Raw genomic sequence first — 24744 nt, forward strand, 5'->3', positions numbered from 1 at the left:
GTACCTTGAAATAAAAATGTTAAAAGGCCATGCTAATCAAGTACCATGTGCTATTTCAACATATCTTCAGCCCAAAAAATATCTCTAGTGCTCTGGATAGATCTATAATTTGCCTTTCAAAACAGCCATGTTCATTTCCCAGAGAGAGAGAGATCCAAAAGGCCAGTAAATTCAATGTTTACAGGGCAATTAACACTATTATTTGTACCTTATTTTTGTAATGACCACCTTTTATGACATTTTCTTTAAGATACCCCAAAACTATAACATGTTTTACTGTCTCTGACTCATTCCGTTTTATTACAGAAGACTTACCCTCTTGGACAAATAAGAATGTGGTTTATTGATTAGAACTGCTGTGATTCTCATTTTTAAGTGAATATACTTTTCCTCATTCATGAAACTCCATCTTGTCTTGAGATTCTTTAAATTTTTCTTGACTCCAAATGAAAAAAATATCTCTACCAAACAAATAATGAATCTGTTTCCTTCTTGACTTTATTTTATATTATAATCCAACTGTCTTAAGACTTACTGATTTACCACCAGCTTACATAAAATAGAATGAAATGAAACGTGTCTGTTCAATTAATTCTACTGAAAGATATTTTAATAGTTGTTAATATTTGGTTTAGCAGAGAGATTTAACTTATAAAAACATTCTTACCAGTAATAAAATGAGTATTTAATTGTCTTAATTGATTATTACGTCAGGTATTTGCCATATGTAGTTCAGAGTAGCTTTTTGTTTTTTGTTCTTCAAACACATCACTTTTATGTTATAGTAGAGAGAATTGTGAAAACAAAGTAATTTGCCTAAAACAAATTTTAAAAAGGAATTTTATGAATGGCTTCTATTGGAATTCATTTATTCAGCAAACTTGCAGTGAATATCTGCTTTGTTTCAGCTGATTTGCTGGTTGTGAAGCAGTCTCAGCCGTAGAGCTCACAGTTAGAAATACAGGCTAGAACAGGAGGGTTCAAATGAGGGAGTACACATTTCTGCCTGTGGCATGGAAAAGTGACCTTTGTGCTGAATATTTAGAACAGGTGTAAGTGTTCCAGCTGGATTAAGTAGAGAAACTCTTCAGTGGAAAGACCGTGGAGTAGACATGCAGAGAATGTCACACAATCTAGTATACCTAGACCATAGCAAGGAAGAAATAGGATAGAGAGAGGGCCTAACAATATTCCAAGGTAAGGAATTTCAATTTTCTCATATAGGACCGTGGAGCAATTAAGAAGATTTAACATATTTGATTTTGTTTTCGTAAAAGTAACTGTACAAAATTCTAAGAGATGGATTAAAGAAGATTGAGACTAGGTAGAGATACTGATAACTGATTAAAAGTTGTAAGAGTGCTGTAGAAGAAAGGGAGCAGATGGGGTGGGGGGGGGGTACCATTAACCAGAATAAAGAGTACAGGAGTTAAGAATAGATTTGTGTTTAAATTCCCAGGTTTTAGGATAAGACTAGAAGTTGGATCTATTGAGTTTAAAAAGTCAAGTTCAGGATATACAGAGTGAACTCTCCACTGGACAGTGGATATAGTTATATGTCATAATAATAAGAGCTTTGATCCCCTTTGATAAAAACTCAGTACTTGCATATGGTGCCACTGGAGCTGGGAAGACCCATACGATGCTAGGATCAGCTACTGAACCTGGAGTGATGTATCTAACGATGTTAGACCTTTACAAATCCATGGAGGAGATTAAAGAAGAGAAAGTATGTAGTACCGCAGTTTCTTATCTGGAGGTGAGTTGACAATATAATTTTTTTTATGTTTTTTATTTATTTTTGAAAAACAGAGAGAGACAGTGCAAGCAGGGGAGGATCAGAGAGAGAGGGAGACACAGAATCTGAAGCAGGCTCCAGGCTCTGAGCTAGCTGTCAGCACAGAGCCTGACACGGGGCTCAAACCCACAAACCCACAAACCGTGAGATCTGACAGCCTAAGCCGGCCACTTAACCGACTGAGCCACCCAGGCACCCCGACTATGTCATTCTTTAGATGAGTCAATGGTATTAAGAAATCTTTAAGAGCTTCCACGGCCCATTCAAACTATTCAATCATACAGGACTTTTCCTATGAATATATAAAATCATTGAAATTCCTGCTCCTAAGTATTTGTTATGCATCTTTATCTTTTTCTGCTGAGTATGTTATTTTGGCCTAGTTTTTGACTAGCAAGATTAGCACAAAGAACTTCCAGATACACTTCACCCAGATCCCTCATATGTTAATATTTTATCACCTTTGCTTTTTTCCCTTGGTATGTGTGTGTCTTTCCTTTTTTCTAATCTGTTTAAGTTACAAACTGGTAAAAACAGGAATAACCACTGAATAGTTATCAAAATCAGGAAATTAACAGTGATAGAACACGATTACCTAATCTATAAATCTTAATGAGATTTTGCCAATTATTCTGATGTTGTCCTTTTTGAAAAAGAAAATCTAAGATCATAAATTTCATGCAATTGTCATACCTCTTTAGTCTTAATTTGGATTTTTTCCCCCTCTATGTTTTATGTCACTGTCGTAAAATCTGTAATTTGGGTTAGTCAACAATTAGATTCAGGTCTTACACTGGCAAGAACACCATAGAGGTGATGTTGGGTTCTTCTCATGGTATCCTATCAAGAGACTTAGGTGGTTAGTTAGTCCCATTACTGGCTTGGTTAACTTTGATCCATTTCATTATGTTGGTGTCAGCAAAGTTTCTGCCCTACAAAAATATTACTTTATCCTTTCTCCTCTTACTCCTCAAACTGTGATTATTACTATTGGCATCCACTGATGATTCATGCCTGAATCAATTATTATGATGGTAGATGATAGTGATACTTAAATTCCATAATTTCATCTACATTCATTCCTTACTTTCTCCTACACAGAAGAGCTTTTCTTTTCCTTTATTGTATCAGCATGGACTCATGGATTCTTAACATTATTTAATAGCTTATAATCATTTTCCATAATTATTTATTTATAAAGCTCAAATTATGCTGTGTTTGACCAATCAAGTCTCCTGCATGCTTCATTTGTGTTATTTTGACATACCCCATCATTCTTTGGGGATTTCTGCCTTCTTAGTAATAGCTGACATTCAACAAATCATAACTAGGTGTAGGCCCTCTTAACTTTGTGTTCAGGTTGTGTTTCAGATACCAGTGTAGAAATAAATCCATGGTTTTACTACCTATTCATTTGTGGTATCAGAGAAAACATTTCTAATAGTCACAGCTTTCTTATGGACACCTTGTAGTTTGGTTCCTACTGAGAAAGCTTCACATTTCAAAAATTGATTAAGATATACAGGTTGCTGAAAATTTTCTTGTCTATAGAACTTAGAAATAAAAGAGAAATAAAACTCGTTTTCTATAATTAAGTACTGAAAAAAGTTGCTTTGAACTGAATTGGGGAAAGAGCATGACAGAATTCATTATTTCTTCTTTAGATCCTTTTATAACTGGGAGAATTCTAAAGTTTGGTTATTTTTATAATGTTTTTAATTATTTTTTCTACCTTTTAATCTGCCCTCATTTTGTTTATGTTAAGGAAGGCAATGTTTAATCTGGCGGATTTTCACTCAGGCTCTGCACCGGAGTTGGCTATGGAGCTTTTTAAAAATACACATATGTAGGCATCGCCCCCTGGACATTTTTAATTTAATAGGTCTGGATTGTGGCTGAGGCATCTTATGGTTTTTTAAAAGCTCCCAGGTGACTCTGATGCATAGACTGGCTTGAGAATGGTTGTCTTAATTGTGTATTTTGTGTGATTGAAATGGGTAAGGGGAGTCGTTTGAAAAGTGCTGCTTATCAGAAAAATAACAGCCAAAAATATTATTTCTTTATATTTTACTACGCTTAAGAATTTATTACACTTAAAAATGGTTATCATTCATTGTAGAAAATGTTACCAGAAATGAAGTATCACTATGGGTGACACTTCTAAATTTATTAGAACATGGAAATAACTTAAACAAAATAATTCTTAAAGCCTTAATTCTGTGTGTGTTTATTTAAGTCCAGTCACTAGTTGTAGTTGTCATTTGACTTGCAAGTCAAATATTCAGTACCTTTGATAAATTCATAAAATCAATAGTACCATTTTTATGCATTGCTCACAAAAATTACTAAAAAAAAATTGCCAGAGACATAAAATACAGATGTGTATTCAGTGCCATGCAGTAGACTGAGGACATTTGGGCTCCAGTCACTACTCTGCTATTACTTATGTGACCATGGACAAATCACTTAACCTCCAAGGACCTCAGTTCCCTGCATCATTCAAATGAAGGTTGTGGGGGAGTCCTATTATGGAACTTATTAAAAGCTGCATATTAAACTTAATGCAATTAGAGGATAAATGAAATAAGTGCTATCAATCCCTGAGTATGGGTTTTCTTTAACTTTTTAAGTTCTAGAATTTAAAAACTTGACTGTTGGAGCATCTTGAAATAACAGATATCTTCAGCAAGAACCACGGCACCTCCATATAACTAAATAGAATCTCCTGAGACCTTATGTCCCATATGTTTCCAGAAAAATAGGAAAATACACATCCAGCTATCTTACTTGTTTCACTGTAGTCATCAAGTTAGGAATTATGGATTGAGGATATAATGACTCCACCTTTAAATTTCAGTTGCAAACTTATGTAATAAAACTCTTCTGTTTTCTCAGATGATAGAAAATTAATGGCAACAAGAGGTAAAAGGGGTGAAATGAATGAAATTGGCTTCCACTTACCTTTAAGATGTAATTCTAATACAGTCTTAATCAGTAACATGTGTGATGTTATCACGGTTATTTCAACATCAGCACTAAAGCAGTTGTTTTTGGGGTTTTTTTCCCTCTTAAGGTATATAATGAACAGATTCGTGACCTCCTAGTAAATTCAGGGCCACTTGCTGTTCGGGAAGATGCCCAAAAAGGGGTAGTCGTTCAGGGGTTGACTTTACATCAGGTATGCTTACAAATTTCTTTTTTCTTATGCTAATAGCAAGTGTGGTTATTTAGCCATTTACTTTTTTTCCATTTTGTTCAAGAAAGAAGAAAAATTTTGAAGTGCAGAATTAAAATAATCAACGTATATCTTTAGTATTATTTTGTTTCCCTTTGAAATAATTGAATGAGCTTATCTTTTAAAAATCTACTTGAAAATTTAATACCATGTGTTCTGCCTAATACATTTATATTTTATCTCTACAGAGAGACAAGATTTTATCTTTTATTTCTCATATAGCACCAAACAAAGTATAGTTATTCCTTGAACAACGTAGATTTCAGCTGAGTGGGTCCTCTTATATGCAGAATTTTTTCTTATAAATCCAGTACAGTACTGCAAATGTATTTTCTCTTCCTTAAGATTCTCTTAATAACATTTCCTTTTTTCATTTATGGTAAGAATACAGTGTATAATATATGTAACATGCAAAATATGTATTAATCACCTGCCCCTATTATCTGAAAGGCTTCAGTTGAACAGTACATTATTAGTAAAACTTTGAGGAAATCATAAGTTACACATAGATTTCAAATCCCTGGAGGAGAGGGGTGTGTCAGCACCTCGAGCCCCCATATTACTTATTACTATACAGTGAATATTTAATGGGATTCAATTTATAGAAAGCATTTTTTACCTTTTATCTTTATAAGTCTTTTTCTTGTTGAAAGTTGATTAGAAATTTTAAAGATAGATAGCTAATTTGTGTATTTTTCTTTTACTTAAACTTCTCTAGCCCAAATCCTCAGAGGAAATTTTACAGTTGTTGGATAACGGAAACAGAAACAGGACACAGCATCCCACTGATATGAATGCCACATCTTCTCGTTCTCATGCTGTTTTCCAGGTAATGGGCCATTAAACTATTGCTCTTAAAATTGAATTTAAAATAAACAAACCCCAAATTCATATGTGGTAATTTTCACGTATACAAAGAAAATCCCTTCATCTGTAGACTCCTTACTCAGCATTTCCTTAACTCTGCAGCTTTGAAAAGATTTTTATCAAGAATATTCAGAATTGAGATGATGTAAAATCAGAAGTATAAAGTTTTACATGTATGAAGATACAGGATAGTAAGGTAGTACTATTTGAGGGTTTTTTCCGTGAGTTTTTTGTTTCTCTTTTTTTAAGTTAGTGAAAATATTTAATCTTTTCTAAAGATAACTTTATATTCAGAGCAAACTTTCTCTTTATACATCTTTATACATCTAGATTTACAGAACCAATTAACTTTTTAAAGATTTCACCATAGGGACCTTCTGAGTATTTGCATTCCTTAAGGACATTGGTTGCATTGACAGTTCTTTTTAGGAATACAATTCTAGAAAGAGTTAAAGCATAGGTTAGTAGCTATTATTTTTTGTAGCTTCTGGTGGCCCTGTTCAAATATAAATTATCTTATAGCTTCATTCTGGATTATGCTGTTGGAGCCCATATTATAAAAGAAATTGACATAGTTGAAAGAATTCATATCTGAGGCAGTCAAGTCATTCAGAAAGTCCCTAGTTCATAAAATTTTATTAATCTTTTCTGTTCTTTCCACCAACTCTTCATTTATCAGTGCTCCTGAGAGAAATGTTTATCTGTGACACTGAAATTTCCCCAAAATGTCTTAGACCCTGCTTTATAAGAATATTAACAGAGTTTTATAATGGAATAATAGCTAATCTTCTCCATCTCTTTTAAGTTTGCCACTTAGCTGATTTCAGTTAAACCATAAAGTAGCCTAAAATGGCTCAATAAATGATGCTTTACTCTAATGAGCTAAACGTTGCAAGTATATTTTACTATTTTTTTAGTATGGGATATTTTCTTAATTATAACAACATACAACAATTTTGGGAATTAGAATACATTTCCTCTCCAATTTGGGCCAACGTTCAAATTCACCTTTTCTTTAGTGACAGTCCCTGGACAAAGACAAAGCATTCTGATCACTATCTTTGGTTTTCTGTTAAGAATATTATTTCTAGAGTACGCACACCCTACCACCATCACTGGTAATTCTGTGTTCTGGTTCAAGGCTTACCAGAACACAAATGGTAGTTCTGAGCATCTGTCATGCCGAGAGTCATTTGCCCTCTGGCACACATATGGGAAATCTCACTTTTGAGGTTTTTTTTCAACTTCCATAGTCTGATATTCTTACTTATCAGCCAGTCAGAATATTATACTTTCTTCAGTATGTTTTTGAAATGAAAATAATTTTGATTTCATGCTCTTTTAAAAATAAAGTGCATGTTTCTCTTTTAATTTTGTTAAATCTTATCCTCATTTTTCTTGTTCTCCTATAATTTCAAAAAGATTTATTTGCGACAACAAGACAGAACAGCAAGTATCAGTCAAAATGTACGAATTGCCAAGATGTCACTCATCGATTTGGCAGGGTCTGAGCGAGCCAGTACTACCAGTGCTAAAGGGACCCGATTTATAGAAGGCACAAATATTAATCGATCACTCTTAGCTCTTGGGAATGTTATCAATGCCTTAGCAGATACAAAGGTAGGTACTGTATGTTTATATATTTAAATATTTTGAAATATGTATAATTCCTAGAAAGATACTACTTAAAATAATTTTGTTTTAAAGGTCTATTATAAATCAAAGGTCCAGTGTATATCAGTAATATTTGTATATAGAGCAAAGATCATAGAGAGCCTAGTATATCAAATAAAGCTATGTTTTGTTTGGTTTTGTTTTAATTTCTAGTCTTATTTTATTTTATTTTTTTTAATATTTTTTTATCAAATTGATTTCCATACAACACCCAGTGCTCTTCCCCACAAGTGCCCTCCTCCATCACCACCACCTCTTTTCCCCCCTCCCCCTTTCCCTTCAACCCTCAGTTCATTTTCAGCATTCAGTAGTCTCTCAAGTTTTACATCCCTCTCTCTCCCCAACTCTGTTTCCCTCTTCCCCTCCCCCTGGTCCTCAGAAAACAACTGACTATCATATTGATAGTCAATATTTTATCATATTTTCTCATCATTTATTTTCTACCTGATTATTAAAATGACCATTTTGGTGCACTTCAGTGGTTCATTTGGTTGAGTTTCTGATTCTTGATTTTGGTTCAGGTCATAATCTCATGAGTTGTGAGATCAAGCCCCGTGTCAGGCTCTGCACTGATGGCATGGATCCTGCTTAGTGTTCTCTCCCTCTACACCTTTTCCCTGCTCATACACCCTTTCACTCTCTTCAATAATAACTCTTTAAAAAAATAAATAAGATAAAATGACCACTTAGTGATGACAACACAGCAAGCATGATAATTTAATTGGGATGAATAAAAAAGAAAACATTTATTTTGTTCTGGTTTGTATTTTATATACTGTAGGATTGGTTTAAATTTTAGAGTTTTAATTTTTCTTAAGAAGAAGGGATTAAGATATAAAGTATAATCAAATCACCTAATAAGGTAATGCTTTTAGATGCCTTTGAGGCATTTAAAAATATTTTACATCTACTATATGCTAGAGTGCTTACTAGTAGAATACAGTGTATTTAACAACTTCTGTATTGATAAAAATGACTTCTTTTTTTCTTTTAATTAATTCAAGTTCAAGCCAGGTTCAAGATTTAGGAAATTACTGTTTTTAGGAAAATACAGTTCATAATTAATAAAAAAAAGCAAAATAAATGCTAGGAAAATGTTGTATTTTGATTTAATAAAAATTAAAATGATTTGGGAAGTCTTTTTAAAAAGGAAGATTCCTGAAATCACATAAAGATTACAAAGGCAATATGTCTTTTATATTTTAAGTTAAAATCTCAAACATGTAAGCAGCATGATAAAAAGACTGGTTTTTCTAAACTTACGCCATTTAAAGCATTTTTTCCATACTGGCTCACTTTTTAATAATTGACTCCTATTGAGTCATTTATGAGCCCGTGTTTAATGTATGGACTTGAACATGTAAAATCATTTCAAGTTAACACCAACAATGTACCACACTGTTTGGGAGACACTGCTATGGTGGAAAGCTCAGTACTACTGGGAGCTGGAGCACCTCAGGTCCATTTCTAGCTCCAAATCATCAGGCACATGACCTGAAAGAAGCAAGCCATCTCACTTTTTGTGTAGCTTCCATTTGTCTCTTGTGTAATATGAAAGATCCTCACTAGATAGCATAAGGTTGCTTTTAGCTAAACATTGTAATGTGTTGTTTATATATAGAAGCTGTGCTTTGGGGGGAATTTTGATTTTTACTTTAAAATCAGAACTGTATCTTTTAAGTAAAGGGAAACCTAGAAATATTAAGTTCTCTTAGAACTGTGTTGTCCTTTCAGATGAAGTCTCTGCAAAACTGTCATTTTAATTTATTTTGCGTCCATGTTAACTAATTTAGTGAGAGAAATAGCTCTATGCCCATGCAAAATTCTTATTATTCCTCTGTTAATTTGTAGAGGGCATATTGTTACTTTTACATTTTAATTTATTTTTTAAAGATGGTGATTTTTTAATGGACATTTTGTTTATAATAGAGAAAAGTTGCTAAATTAATACGGAAAATTTTGTTAAATATACTGCACACTCAGTCTTCCCAGTTAACATCTCACATTTCCATGGTTTACTTACCACAACTCATGAGCCAGTATTGATTTTTTTTACTAGCTAACATTTATATTTATCTAGGTGGGGATATAATCTTTAAGTAGGATATTTGTTTTATATATTTACTCAGTTCCATAAGATTCATTATCATCATTTCAATGACAAATTATATCATAAGTCTGTGCAAAGTTGGGCAGTACTTAAATTCTTAGAGTGAAGTGATAGCAGGTTTGCATTTAAATGTGGGAAATGACATAAGAATTCTTTTTTTGTTCTTTCAGAGAAAGAATCAGCATATTCCTTACAGAAATAGTAAGCTCACCCGCTTGTTAAAGGATTCTCTTGGAGGAAACTGTCAAACTATAATGATAGCTGCTGTTAGTCCTTCCTCTCTGTTTTACGATGACACATATAACACTCTTAAGTATGCTAATCGTGCAAAGGACATTAAATCTTCTGTAAGTGTGTTTACTCTGCCTTTGTTGTAAGGGCATTGCATGTATACCATTTTTATAACTCTAAAAAAATACTAAAGTTGTATTTTTACTAATGAATTAGCAAACGGTTAGAAATGTCTTTGTTGTCTTGGCTAATTGAACATTCACTTGGACAATCAAACCATTAAGCATCTTGATTACATATATAATAGATACCATGATTTAGTCTTTTGGAAGCTAGAATGCTTTAGGGCCTTTCTTCCTAACCTTTCTCACATCATGGCATGTGATATTTTGATGGCACCCTGGGGTAATTGGCCAAGTCTTTAATACATTTGTTCAAGCCAAGGATGATGCTATCTTCTATAGCTCTGCACCAAACCTTTCTTCCTGAAAACCTTGGACATGTTAGGCAATCTCTCCAAGCCATGGTCACTTCATCTGTAAAATAGAAATATCTGCCTCAGTTTATAAAATAAAGAGCCCCTTTAAAATAATTCATGATATTGTTGCAACCAATATAGCTCTAATGATATGATTGATTAGGTCAGTATTCTTTCCAGTAATTTGGGGTAATTAAAAAAAATTTAAGTCGAACATGATGTATGTTTCTTGATTGTCACATGACTGTCATTGACAAAAATTTTGAATTCATGGATCTGAATTAATGAGGATATAATGCATTTTTCTCATTTATATAGCTATGTGGTTATTATCTCTCTATATACAATCATGATTTCTATCTTTTAACAGTTGAAAAGCAATGTTCTTCACCTTGACAACCATATAACGCAGTATGTAAAGATCTGTAATGAGCAGAAGGAAGAGGTATGTCTTCTCTTTACATTTTATGTTATTTTCCCTCAGTTCTTCATTTATGGGATTCTGCAAACTTAATTGCCTAAAAATTTGACATTTTTTCCTATTATAGTTGAAAATCTGGCATGTTCAGTTATTTTTCACAGCTAAGATTTTTCTGTGGCCATGTATAATGGAGACAAATAATTTTTGTTTTAACTAGTGTTTTTTTTCCTACTAGATTTTAATGTTAAAAGAAAAACTAAAAGCCTATGAAGAACAGAAAGCCTTTACTGATGAAAATAACAAAGCAAAGTTAATGATTTCAAACCCTCAGGAAAAAGAAATGGAAAGGTAAAAATGACAATAAGATTTCATTTTGAGGATTTTATGGTTTTAAAATTTAGTCAGATATTTTATTTTTTGTATAAGTATGCCTTTATATATAGTCTCAACTAAATTCAAGAAGTCGCTGATTGCTGTTTATTTACACACTTTAGAGATCGGATAATTTTGGTTTTGATTATACACAGTTGTGATTATACCAGGACTTAGGTATAAGATGGAGAAAGTAAGTTATGTCACTTATGAAATTAGTTTTTAGTTCTTTTCATATTTCTCTTCTCAGGGGCCTTATTCCATCCAGACTACTCTAACAAAATACCACAGACTGGCATCTTATAAACAAAACAAAAAAACAAAAATTATGTCTCACAGTTCTGGAGTATGGAAGTCCCAAGACTAGGGGGGCTAGCATAGTTGGGTGAGGGCATTCTTTCCAGCTGAAGATTTCAATCCTTGAATCCTCACATGAAGTCTGAAGGGAGATCTCTCCACAGCCTCTCTTATAAGGGCGCTAATCCCACACACGGGGGTCTCTGCCCTCCTCTGATTACCTCCCAAAGGCCCCATCTCCTAGTACCATCACCTTGGGTGTTAGGTTTCAACATAGGAATTTGGGTAACAAACATTCAGGCAGTCTCATCTGGCATAATATTATTTGTATAGTTCAGGTGAATCTTATCTACCCTTTCTTGTCTATGTATAACTCTAATAATTCACTTAGTTTGGTTAATTATTTGAAGAGGCATCTCTCAATGATATAAATTAACAAGAATTTTTATAGGTCTTCACTAAGTGTCCTAGCAGGTAATTTTGTTTTTAAAAAAAGGTGTTAATAATACAATATCACAACTACTCCACTAAGCAGTTAAGATAATTTTCCAAATTGTCCCAATGGGATACTAGTTCAAAAGCTGTGAATCTTGAGTAGTTCTAAGACGGCAGTAAGAAATTTCTGGATCAAACAAATTTGGAAATAACACCTTACTTGAGGATACTAGGTGATTTCCAGTGTACATCAGCTTATTAAAGGCTCTAAGAGGTCCAAAATAAAGGACTCTGTTCAGTCTTGATTGAAGTTGACTGAAGTTAAACTTACTTTACGTTCCTCCAGAGCCAGTGTTCTGTTACATTAGTATGAGAAACTAAACACAACTTAAACCAATGATTATGCACACTGTTTTGGAACTCTAGGGTTTATAGAAGATATCTTGATATATATATATCTGGAAGACTAGTCAACAGTGACTTTCAGCCTAGTTTCAGCTACAACAAACACTGTTTTTTAAATTGGATTTGTATATTGAAGTTTACATACAGTATTCTTGATTTGAAAAAAATGTTTTCTGACTCAGTTGACACCAGATGCTAAGATTGCTAATAATTCTAATAATACTTCTAACAATAGTAATTTAGCTTTGTAGATGGCTTTATAGTTTTTGATGAGTTATAGGCCCATATCAATTTACTCTGATCACTAGAACAAATCTTTTGAAATTTGAAGTGGGGTATTGGTTTTTCAAAGGTAAGCCAAGAACTTTTAAATCTTAATCTTTTTCTTCCATACCATGCTGTTTTACATATATAATAAGAGGTAATTAAACAACTGTTTCTCCCAATGACAATCAGTTTTTCATATAGCATAAAGTTGACCTATATATTGTTAGAATACAAGAGCTATGTTTATGCTGGAGAAGTTCTAAAAATTTAAGTTATTTTCTCTTAATCCCTCCAACAACCCATTGTCAAGAAAAAATTGTTGCATTTATGATGCTTTTTGTTATATCTCACCAATCTTACAGTGATTTTTAAAAAATAAGTGAAGTAGGGGCACCTGGATGGCTCAGTCAGTTGAGTGTCTGACTTCAGCTCAGGTCTGATATCACCATTCGTGAGTTCAAGTCCCATGTCAGGCTTTGTGCTGACAGCTCAGAGCCTGGAGCTCGCTTCATATTCTGTGTCTCCCTCTCTCTCTGACCCTCTCCCACTCACACTCTGTGTGTCTCTCTCTCAAAAGTAAATAAACATTTAAAAAAATGTTTAATAAGTAGAAGTGATTCCTTGTTATGCAATGTTTCTTATCAAAAAAAAAAACTTTTAACTCTGGTATAGTATTAGTTGTTATTATTTCATTTTGTTAGTCAAATGTGGGATTGGTCCACATGCAACCAGATATTCTTTTGTTGGTGCAAGTTTAAAAATAAATTTAAAGAAAATTAAAGAAGTCACCAGCTGCTTAAAATTGGACTCCTTGCTTGTATTGAATTGTTAACACTAACTAGATCTACTAATCAGTTGAAACCTTAGTAGATTTTTCTGCAGTTAATGGCTTTAAGTTTTTGAACCTTTCCTTCTGGTAAGATGATTCAGGAGGGAGAGGGCCTGAACTATGAAATAAGCATTTCAGGGGGGCATTTTTTCATATTTCAGCCTGATTTAACCAAGAGTAAAAGCTTTTAGAGGTTTTGGCATGGGGGGTGGGTTTTTTTAACTTTTTATTTTTTATTTTTATTTTTTTAAATTTAATTGATTGTCAAATTGGTTTCCATACAACACCCAGTGCTCATCCCAACAAGTGCTCTCCTCAATGCCCCTCACCCAATTTCCCCTCCGCGCCACCCCACATCAACCTTCAGTTTGTTTATTATTTGAGAGTCTCTTATGGTTTGCCTCCCTCCCTCTCTGTAACTTTTGTTTTCCCCTCCCCGTCCCCATGTGAAAACATATGGTATCTGTCTTCCTCTGACTGACTTATTTCACTTTGCATAATACCTTCCAGTTCCATCCATGTTGCTGCAAATGGCATGATTTCATTCTTTCTCATTGCCAAGTAGTATTCCATTGTGTGTGTCTGTCTGTCTGTCTCTCTCTCTCTCTCTCTCTCTATATATATATATATATAGACCACATCTTCTTTATCCATTCTTCAGTTGATGGACATTTAGACTCTTTCCGTGATTTGGCTATTGTTGATAGTGCTGCTATGAACATTGGGGTACATGTGCCCCTATGCATCAGCACTTCTGTATCCCTTGGGTAAATTCCTAGCAGTGCTACTTCTGGGTAGTTCTATTTTTAATTTTTTGAGGAACCTCCACACTGTTTTCCAGAGCAGCTGCACCAGTTTGCATTCCCATCAACAGTATACGAGGGTGCCCATTTCTCTGCATCCTCACGAGCATCTTTAGTCTCCTGATTTGTTTATTTTAGCCACTAGAGTTTTAATTTGTACAACATGTTAAATAATTTACTTGTACTTATCAGGAAGCTTTAATAGGTTATATACGCCATAGCCTTCATCATTTTCCCTCAAAATTAGCTGTCTCCTAAAAGTATATGAAATGACTTCTATCATATCAATCATACTGTTTCATAGAACTTTTTTAATACCATGAATTTCAAAGTGACTTTTTTAAAATAAACTTAACATTTTTATGTGGTTGACTGAGATAAAAGGAAGAATATACAGTATTTACTGTCTATCAAACCTATTTTGAAAGATCATATTCGAGGAGAAATAAAAAGAAAGTACAGTTCTTTATACAGAGTAATTATAAAACTTCACTTATGAGTATATCACAAAAATTGTGTAGAATTTAATATTCATCATATATCACCTAAAATTATTGGCAAAGATTTTTGTTACTAGTTACTTGAATGTTTTAAATGTCTAGAAAATAGGAGTCAACTCTTAGGGCTCTTACTGTTTTAAAATGGCAAATTTTTTTTTAAAGGAGATGTCTAGAAACCTTTGATACTATTTCCTTTTCTTCCATCCTAATTAGTAGACTCCACCAACTTAAATAAGTCTGGACTGCGAAATTACAAAATTGGCCAATATTTAACTTGGATTAAATGTCCTTGGATAAAATGTTATTTTTAAAAAACTAAAAAATTATCTTTGAGGATAACCTAAAGATAACTTATCAATTCATTTACTGGCATTAGCGTGTTGTAATATAATACAATGAAATTGCAATGTCCGTACATACTTCCTATGAAATATTTATCAGTTTGACAAAACTGCAGTAAAGTCGATGTATTGTGGTTTATAGCCATTCCCAATAGAGTTTCATTAAGAACTACTGACGTAAATTGACTATGTTTTTACCACAGATCCTCACAAATATATCTAAAATTCTAGCCTAGGAACTTTATTTTTAAATGCATATACTTTGTTACAGTTTTATTTTAAAGTTTTCACAGTTAATTTTTCTTTGAGAGTTTTGCCTGTATGTGACTGTTTATACTGCTACTGTACCTCAGACCTACCCGATTTGTGATTTAAAAACATAAATATGTTTTTATAGAACTAGACTATTCCTGTGTCCAATGTTCTGCTTGACCCTGAAGGATGCAGAATTGCAGGTTCCTTTTAGACTTTTTATAGGAGCTTTTCAGCTTGAGGTCTTTATGTATTTGGAGGTGCTGTGAGTCAAATTCCCCAACTTTGATCCTCTCTAAATTACTTCATTGCCTTTGTAGGAAAGGCACTGGAGTGGCTTTTCTAGGTTTGCCACATTTCAAACTTGGTTGTTTTGGGTCCTGGCAGTGTCAGCTGACTCTTAGCCAGGCTGTAGGGGGTACCTAACCGTATGGTGTGTTTTCCCTGTAACAAATTCTGAAACTAAAAACTGGCTATCTCACTTTCCCTAGGGGGCCATGGAGGCACCATATGATCAGGCCACCCACTGCTTATTTCTTTGCAGTGAGCCAACATCAAAACAACACACAATAATGTGTTGCTTCTGGGGCCTTGTTAATTGGGATAGTACAGGTCCAAACTATCATCCTTTTCCTACAAAATATTTTATTTTTGCTAATAAGTAACTGGGTTGCATAGACAAAATAGAGTACATGACTTATATACCTATGGCTTATGTATAGAGGCCTTATAATACCTACGTCTTTTGATAGCATGATCTTCCTTGAAAGAGAAAGAATATAGTAAAAATAAAGTTAATATCCTTTTCCAAACATTTTGTAATTTAATAGGAAACAGTCACTCTGACCTATTTGCTGTTTGTCATTTAGTAGAGTGATAAACGATTCTTTCGTTCATTTATTTCTTTATGTAAACATTATAACATCTATCACAAAATTAGTGAGATTCTATAATGTGTTTTACTTTTGGTAGATTTCAGGAAATTCTGAACTGCTTGTTCCAGAATCGAGAAGAAATCAGACAAGAATATTTAAAGTTGGAAATGTTACTAAAAGAAAATGAACTTAAATCATTCTATCAACAACAGTGCCATAAGCAAATCGAAATGATGTGTTCTGAAGACAAAGTCGAAAAGGTATTTATTTATAATTAAATTTTAGGCACTGTAAAAACATGAGAACTTCTAATTCTAGAAATGTGATAGGTAATGTTATTTAATCACCCATTCACTACAAATACCTGGAAATGCTAGGGGAAATGTATCAAAGATTGTTTCCAATGCAGAGTTGAATGTGCAAGACAGAAAATTAAATTACGGGGTGTCAGAAAAAGGAAACCAAAAGAACAAACTCTCAGTTGGAATGATGGCTCCTGTGCGGATTGTTGGAGTGCCTAACATAAAGTGAGCACGCTCAGGAAGTGTTGGGTAGCAAGGGTGAGCAGCAGGAGTAGCATGTCCCAGATGCAGGCGGTCACTTATAGCTTAAACCAATCGCAGATCTTTTTTTCCAGGAAAGAATATTTGGTCACTAACGTTGTTAGAATTTCCGTTGCATGGTACTTGAAAAGGCAGACCATTTTTTACTTGGTTTTATTGTTTCATGCACTCGTACACTGCCCTACCCTCTCCACATACATAGACCACTGCCGATGCCCTAGCTTGGATGAACACTGCTACTTAGATAAGGGACCCAAGGGAGGCAGGGAGTTAGAAATGGCAGACCCCATGTAAAGCCTTCACCCTCAGAACCCTTCACGCTTCATATTGGTGGTGCATCTTGAAGAAACACCTTCCTAATCAGCAAGACAAAGAACCACGCCTGGGGTAAGAAAAAGTCTCACTTAAAAAGTGTCATTATGACTATACTTTTCCAAAGATTTGAGGTTTGAATTTTTATAATCCATGTGTTTTATTTCATAAAATAAACTAAAATAAAAATTATTTAGCCTTAAAATGAGAAACCAACATAGAAAATGGTATCAGAGCAGCAATAATCTACGGGGAACTATGCAGAAGCAATACAGAATTAGCCTAGTGAAACAGACCCTCACCTCAAATCACTAATGAGAACTCACTGTCCAAATTACAAAACACATGGTAAAACAGTGCACCATAAACAAGTTGGCAGACTTAGCAAATAATGACAGAATTCTCAAAAATTCACTAGAGCAATCTGATTTAAAAACTATAAAAATGACTGGAGTGTCCAGGTGGCTTAGTCAGTTAAGTGTCAGATTTTGGCTCAAGTCATGATCTCATGGTTTGTGGGTTCGAGGCCCACATCATGCCCTGTGCTGGCAGCTCAGAGCCTGGAGCCTGCTTTGGATTCTGTCTCCCTCTGTCTGTCCTTACCCCATTCATGCTCTGTCTCTCATTCTCTCTCAAAACTAAATAAACATTAAAAAAAATTGTTTTATCTATAAAAATGACTAAACTCATCAAAGAAGGAATTAATGATAAAGGAATTAAAGGTCAAAGGAACATGCATATGCAAAAAGAAAAAAAATGAAACGTCCAGAAATTAAAGACTTATTCACTGAAATTTAAAAGTTCACTTTATAGACACAATACTCGATAGTACTTTAAATACTCTATGCATTAATTCAATTCTCAGAAAACCCTATGAGATATGTTATTATGCTCATAATTAAAATGAGGAAACCGACCACAGAGAAGTCATTTTGTTCAGGGTCACACAGCTCATTGGTATCAGACCTATATGACCTGAACTCAAGCAAGTTGATTCCAGAACTTCTTTTCTCTGTCCTTTTATGCATGTTAGAGACAGCCAAAGAGAGAATTAGGGAACTGGAAGATCTGAGGAAACCACATCAAATAGAGGAGAAAAATAGCAAATGTAAATAAGATGTTGCATGAACGACAGTCTGAAAAGTCATGCATTCTTCTAATAGTTGTTCTGAAGGAGGTATATTAGTGCAAAAGGGAAAGGATAATATATAGTTTCAGGCTTTAAATTTTCTAGGACTAATAAGATGTCAGTAAGCTGTAAGTTCAAGAAGCATGAGTTCTAAACAGAATAAAAAATAATGTATTCCTAGGCATATGCCACCTCAGATCACCAAAAAGCAGAAAAATAAACATTTTGATAATTATTCCCCCCAGTTTTGGTATTCACTGATGAAAAGCTTAATTTTATTTTTATTTATTTTTATGAAATTAGTTACATAGGTAATACATGAGATGCATTTGCAAATTACTTATTCAAAAGCTGTCTCTTTTAAGTGCACCTGGATGGCTGAGTCAGTTAAGGGTCGGACTTGAGGTCAGATCACAATCTCGTGGTTCATTGGTTCAAGCCCCACATCAAGCTCTGTACTGACAGCTCAGAGCCTGGAGCCTGCTTCAGATTCTGTGTCTCCTCTCTCTGCCCCTGCCCTGCTTGTGCTTTGTCTCTCTCTCTCTCTCTCTCTCTCTTTCAAACATAAATAAACATTAAAAAGGATTTTTTTAAGCTGTCCCTTTTTTAAAAAATTTTTTTTATTTTTAATGTTTGTTTATTTTTGAGAGACAAAGAATGACAGAGCATGAGCAGGGGAGGGGTAGAGAGAGAGGGAGACACAGGATCCCTAGCAGGCTCCAGGTTCTGAGCTGTCAGCACAGAGCCCAACACAGGGCTTGAACTCACAAACCAAACCATGAGATCATGAACTGAGCTGAAGTCAGACACCCAGCCGACTGAGCCACCGAGGTGCCCCAAAGCTGTCCTGTCTCTTATAAATAACTCCAGTCTTCTTAAACCATTACCCAAACATGTTTCTCCTATCCAGCCTTCTCAGAAGTATCAATTCTATATAAAAATTTTACATTTTTTAATGTTGAAAGCCATTAAATTTTAAATAGTTCTTTAAAAAAACTAGCATTTCAGTTCCTTTCAGCCTGTGAAATTACAAACTGTGATATGCTGAGAAATTAATCATAAAGTATTCATTAGTATATCATTGATGCCAGTTTATCAGTAGATGTTACACTATCAAAATTAGTAATTTACTTATGAGTCTGCATTTATTATCCTGTATCTTATTGAAAATGTCTTTTTAAAAAATCACTTCATTAAGATATGATTGACATACCAAAAAATGTGGATACTTATTAAAACAGAATAGGAGAATGGGTTTGGCTGGGTATTTTAAAATATTTTTTCTGTTTTCATCTGTATTCTTCTGCTTAATAGCCTTTTTTCAACCCACTTACCTTTTATGATTTCTTACTTTTGGTCATTTCAACCTACAGGTTTCAGTTCTTATAGCTCTTGATATGAGACTTGGTAAGCAGTGGAGGTAAAAACTTCTTAAATATGTCGGTTTGCTTAAATTATTGAAAAACCTAGGAAGACATCTACAGAGATTGAGGTGTTTTGGGTTTGTTTTTTTTACACACTAAAGTGTGTAAAACTATAGTTTCACTAAACTGCTTGCTAAGGCAAGGAATTTTATATCTGTGTTGGACCCTCTCCAAAAAGGTTTATTATCAGAAGTGCTAAAGGAATCTCATAACATTGATTCAGGCATAAATGGTTCCAGAGTATAGACTCTGAGATTAGAATTAAAGTGAAGCTCTTAGGTAACTTTATGACCATATAAAGATAATCTGCAAATTATTTTTAGCAAAATACAGAGTTTATTTACCATGTTAGCAGTCCTTTTGCACAAAGCAGTAGTAACACCTAAATTTTAAAATGATATATTTGTTGTCACTCAAGAAGTTTGAGTTTTGTATTCTGGAAATTTTGTTAATAAAATATATAAAGTTCTTTTGAAGCATTAATGGAAAGCATTTACTTTAATGTCAGGATTTAACATGCATATTTTAGAATTTTTTCTCAGATACTTATTTACTGTTTATTTCAGAACAGTAGGTCAATATGAGAACCCTGATGGAAAATATCCCCATAGGGAACTATAATAGAGGATACGTTTAACTCAAAAACATACTTTTTGGGGTTCTCGGTTAGGAACTTTTTGGTATTAAATTATTGGCTGCCATGAGAGCCTCAGAGCATTTCCTGCCCTGGTTTCTAAGAGTTACTACAACATTTATAAATGTTAAAGCAAAGTAAAGATAATATAACTGCCTTCCTCCAGGCAGGTACAAACTTTTATGTTCATTTTCAGATGAGGTGACTAAAGACCCACTGAGATAACTTGCCTAAGTTGTCATACCTGCATGATAACATAGGTAACGCTTTAATGAAAAATACTGAATGACGTTTTCTAAAACAAACAAAAGGAAGTAGTGACAAGAGTGACATTGTTTCACATTTTTGCAAATTTCTTTAATGCCTGGCTTTTCCCCAAAATCTCATTACAACTTTTATGAAAGATAGCAAGCAAGAAGAACTTAGCTTTTAAAGAGAGTAAGATCTTTGACCAAGTTCAGATGTAGTCTGTGCTTTTTTTTTTTCTCTTTCATATAATTCCCTATTCCCGAAACCAGCTACTGGTGCTTATTCTGTAATCTATGGGGATCTATTGCCTGAGGTCCCGCCATCATATCTGATGATTTTTGAGTTCACTGTTTGCAAATAGCCCAGAGAGGTCAAGCTATTCTACTTCCCATGATAGTGTGCAAGACCCTTGGTGTAAGAAACCAAAAGACCAGATTTGTGCCTACATAAAATACCAAAACTGTTCAGAATATCCGTTATGGGTCCTGAGCCAATCGTCAGGTAAGCACTCTGATATCAGCTCTATTTTGTCTTACTTGCACCAGCTTATCTAAAAGCATTGTAGGCAAAATCACTGCAGAATTATTTCTTCACATCTTTCAGGTTGGAGGAAAGGCAAGCATGGGACTTGCATCTGCTTTGATTTTGAGTGAAATCATGGGAATTATCAGACCTTGGATGAACTTTTCAAATGCAACGTTTAAAGGAATGTATTTTAGCACACACACAAAAAAAGTTATAGTCTTCAATTTGGTCAGTGTAATTCTTAAAGCCATAAACTCTCAACATGTAATTTTATAAAAATGACTCACAACTCAATTTCCTGTTTTCCTGCAAGCAGTAGTATTGTGGAGATTTCAAAGGGGAAATAGCTTTAAGTATGAAAGTGTGGCCTAACTTAATAGATTATGGTGACACACTTATAAGAAAGTTTACTACTTTGCTAATATCACATACATCAAATATCATAAAAATTAAGCTATATTACATACATTATTTTTCAGGCCACTTGCAGACGAGATCATAGACTTGCAATGTTGAAAACTCGTCGATGCTACCTGGAGAAGAAAAGGGAAGAGGAATTGAAGCAGTTTGATGAGAACACTAATTGGCTCCATCGTGTGAAATCCGAAATGGAACTCTTAGGTCAAAATGGCCATATTCCAAAGGTACAGATGTATTTATATGTTCAGACTCATTTTGTAAGAAGTGAGCTCTTTAAACCCATTATCTCTGTCATTGAGTAAATAACTTTCATAAGACAACCATTGTTCCATCTCTCTGAAATTTAACTCTTATTACCATTTATAATTGAATACACCTTCTGCCTTGCTAATTACCCATTAAACTTGCCTTTTCTGTAATTTCAGAAGAGTAAAGTTACTTTTAAGTAAAGTTATCCTTTAGCGATTTGCTTCCTTTTAAGTAGCTCTTTGAGTTAGAATGAAGTAATCAAACTACTTGAAGATTCATCATATGGGTAATTTGTTTTAATACTTAATGTTTTGTGGAAAAATAGTTTTAAATGTAGTCACCCCCTTGTATTATGGCTAATGAAAGCTGATTTTAAATCTTTAGGTGTGAGTATTAAAGTGAAGATATCTCACCTAGAAGGACAAAGGATTGTCAAAAGTGGTGATGGATAATGATTATTGGCTGAATCAGAAGGGAATTGTGTTCATCCATACCATTACAGAAATCTGACTTTACTGCCTTTACCAGTTAGGGCTGTATTTTGTTCCCTTTACAATAAGTCTTGGGAATATGCAATTTATTCCCAATATAGCACCTCCAAAATGTCATCATTCTACTTTTGATTTTATAGTTGCCATGTCATTATTCCATCTTTAGTCTCAAGTTCACACTTGGGCCAGAAACAGGGGAGAGTAAAAGCTTCTCCAGAAACCCCTAACAGAATATTGGCTAGAGTTGTCATGGGGCTGCCCTAGATAGAAAGGAGCACGCAAAGGTGCCTGTTCTTGCTGGACACGCTATCACCCGGAACAAAATTGAGTTTTCTTAATAAGAAAGAAGAGGAAAATGAATATGTAATAAGCAACAAGTAGACACCTACTACAAAGTAATTAATTTTGATCCAAGTACCTACTCCTTTAAAAAAAAACTTCTTTACACTTTTGTTCTTTTTTTCTTTTTCTTTTTCTTTTTTAAGGAGGAGTATCTAAAGTCTTTACTTTGGTGGTGCTTTTCTGAAGTTCACTACTATGTATTAGCTAATTGGTATCTAGTCCTGGAACTTTCAAATTTCTAAAAAAAAAAAAAAGCTAGACTAATTATCAATACAGGTAAAATAAAGGTTAGTATATTCAGTAACAAATGAAAGCAAGTTGTAGTGGTTAATATTCAAAGATAACAGTTTTTTATTTTGGTTGAAAAGATATCACCCAGTGCATCATGATTAGGGACATGAATTTTCTGGTTGGCTAGCAATAGCTATCAATGGCTGTCCATTTAGCATTACAGCTCAGACTAGAGAGGGAGAAGACCAGCAGAAGCAGTCAGTGATGACAGCCAAGGTAGTGAAAGGAGCAATGAGCAACAAGCAGCAGTACCCTGTTTCCTAAAAGAAAACCAAAGACAAATAGAGATTCAGTAATTCTTTAGTGTGGAGGTCTGTGGAGGGTCAGCCAACAACTTAATCTACACTCCAGTTTTTCTAGAAGTCTTCAAAGTATCTTACTGAAAACATGCCCATCGATTAGTTCAGTAGATTAGGTATTAAGTGTAATACAAAGCATAATTTAATAATATTTTATAATATAATTTAATTGATAAAGCACTTTAGAATACCCCTACAGAGAGAGAATGTAAATATTGGGGAAAGGGCAGACTTCAGAGTTGTGTTGAATACCCCTGCTAACACTAATTGCGTGATTTGGGGCAAGTTGTTTAAATGAAATGCTATGTGCAACGGCATATGCAAAAGCCTAGCACCACATAACACATAGTAGATAGTCGACAAATAATAGTAATAGTATTCTTAGCATCTGTGACATAGATGTCAGTAGTATTAGCTGCATTACAAATTACATTTTCTAGGGGCTCCTGGGTGGCTCAGTCGGTTAAGCCTCCAGCTTCGGCTCAGGTCAGATCTCACGTTCGTGGGTTCGAGCCCTGTGTCAGGCTCTGTGCTAACAGCTAGCTCAGAGCCTGGAGCCTGCTTCCGGTTCTGTGTCTCCTTCTCTCTCTGCCCCTCCCCCTCTCATGCTCTGTCTCTCTCTGTATCAAAAAAAAAAAAAAACCAAATTACATTTTCTATTCTTCCTCCAGATATGATCAAAAAGCTATGCAGATCTTCTCCCAGAGATTAAGGAGATCACATTCATATAATTTCACTTTTTTAAAACTCACTTTTCCATTTATACAACATTAAGAATGTCTACTCTAGAAGCAAACTAAGGAACACTTTTTTAATGCTGTTTTCATATTAAGATGGCAGAATAGACATATTTACATAACGTAAGAGGAGTAAGCAAAAAAGACAGTGATTAGTCAATAAACTGTACTCGAGATTATTTAGGTTTAGGAAAGGTAACTTCTGAAATTCTGTGTAGGTCTGAGGCATCTAAAGCTGTAAAGCCTCATCACAGAATGCAGCAGCCTCCATCAGAGCACCTACCAGAGCGCCCACGCCATGTGCTGAGCGACAGGTTTTCTGAGAAAACAGCTGGGAGTCCTGGGCACATTAAGTGTTTCTCATTCACAGCACAAGAGCCTCTTCTCTTGGAAGGGAGCAGGTGTTGAATGTTTATAGTCGTTTTGGTTTTGGTTCACTTATTTCTAAGTTTTACTTATTTGTTAGAGACCATGTGTATTTAACATGGTCTTGTTTTCAAAATGATCATTGTCAAAATGACAGCTATTTAGGTTAGAATTAAAGTTTTTGCATTTATTTATTTATGCCTTATTTTAAAATGGCTAATTTTGAGAAAAGACCCAAATTGTAAACCTGGCTTTCCGAAGATCATAAGCTAGCCAAGGCCCATTGTTGACTAATATAATTATGCAGTCAAGGCTTGTCTTTTTCAAAGATAAATAATTCAAGAAGACAAGAGAATAAAATTATCAGAGGAAATATTTAAAGAAGGCTTTGTTTTGTTTTTAAGAGAAAAGATGGGATATTTGACAAATATGTTCATACCATTAGGATCATCGAATTTTCTAACTGGAAAAGACTATGGAGATCATCTAGTCAAGCTCTTAAATTTTAGTCAAGTAAATTGAT

The 24744-nt window shown here is 34.2% G+C and overlaps 1 protein-coding gene across 1 annotated transcript in view; it reads left to right on the plus strand.

Moving 5' to 3' along the window:
* The window catches only part of KIF18A (kinesin family member 18A), a 77081-nt gene that overhangs the window by 9168 nt on the left and 43169 nt on the right, over window positions 1-24744 (plus strand). Inside the window, exons 3-11 of the mRNA XM_029914894.1 lie at window positions 1602-1759; window positions 4872-4976; window positions 5752-5862; window positions 7323-7520; window positions 9855-10031; window positions 10764-10838; window positions 11050-11162; window positions 16288-16450; window positions 21506-21670. Of these exons, the coding sequence (XP_029770754.1) occupies window positions 1602-1759; window positions 4872-4976; window positions 5752-5862; window positions 7323-7520; window positions 9855-10031; window positions 10764-10838; window positions 11050-11162; window positions 16288-16450; window positions 21506-21670 (1265 nt within the window). The remainder of the gene's footprint in view (window positions 1-1601; window positions 1760-4871; window positions 4977-5751; window positions 5863-7322; window positions 7521-9854; window positions 10032-10763; window positions 10839-11049; window positions 11163-16287; window positions 16451-21505; window positions 21671-24744) is intronic.

Source organism: Suricata suricatta, chromosome 11, assembly GCF_006229205.1.
Source record: "Suricata suricatta isolate VVHF042 chromosome 11, meerkat_22Aug2017_6uvM2_HiC, whole genome shotgun sequence".
Taxonomy (NCBI): Eukaryota; Metazoa; Chordata; class Mammalia; order Carnivora; family Herpestidae; genus Suricata; species Suricata suricatta.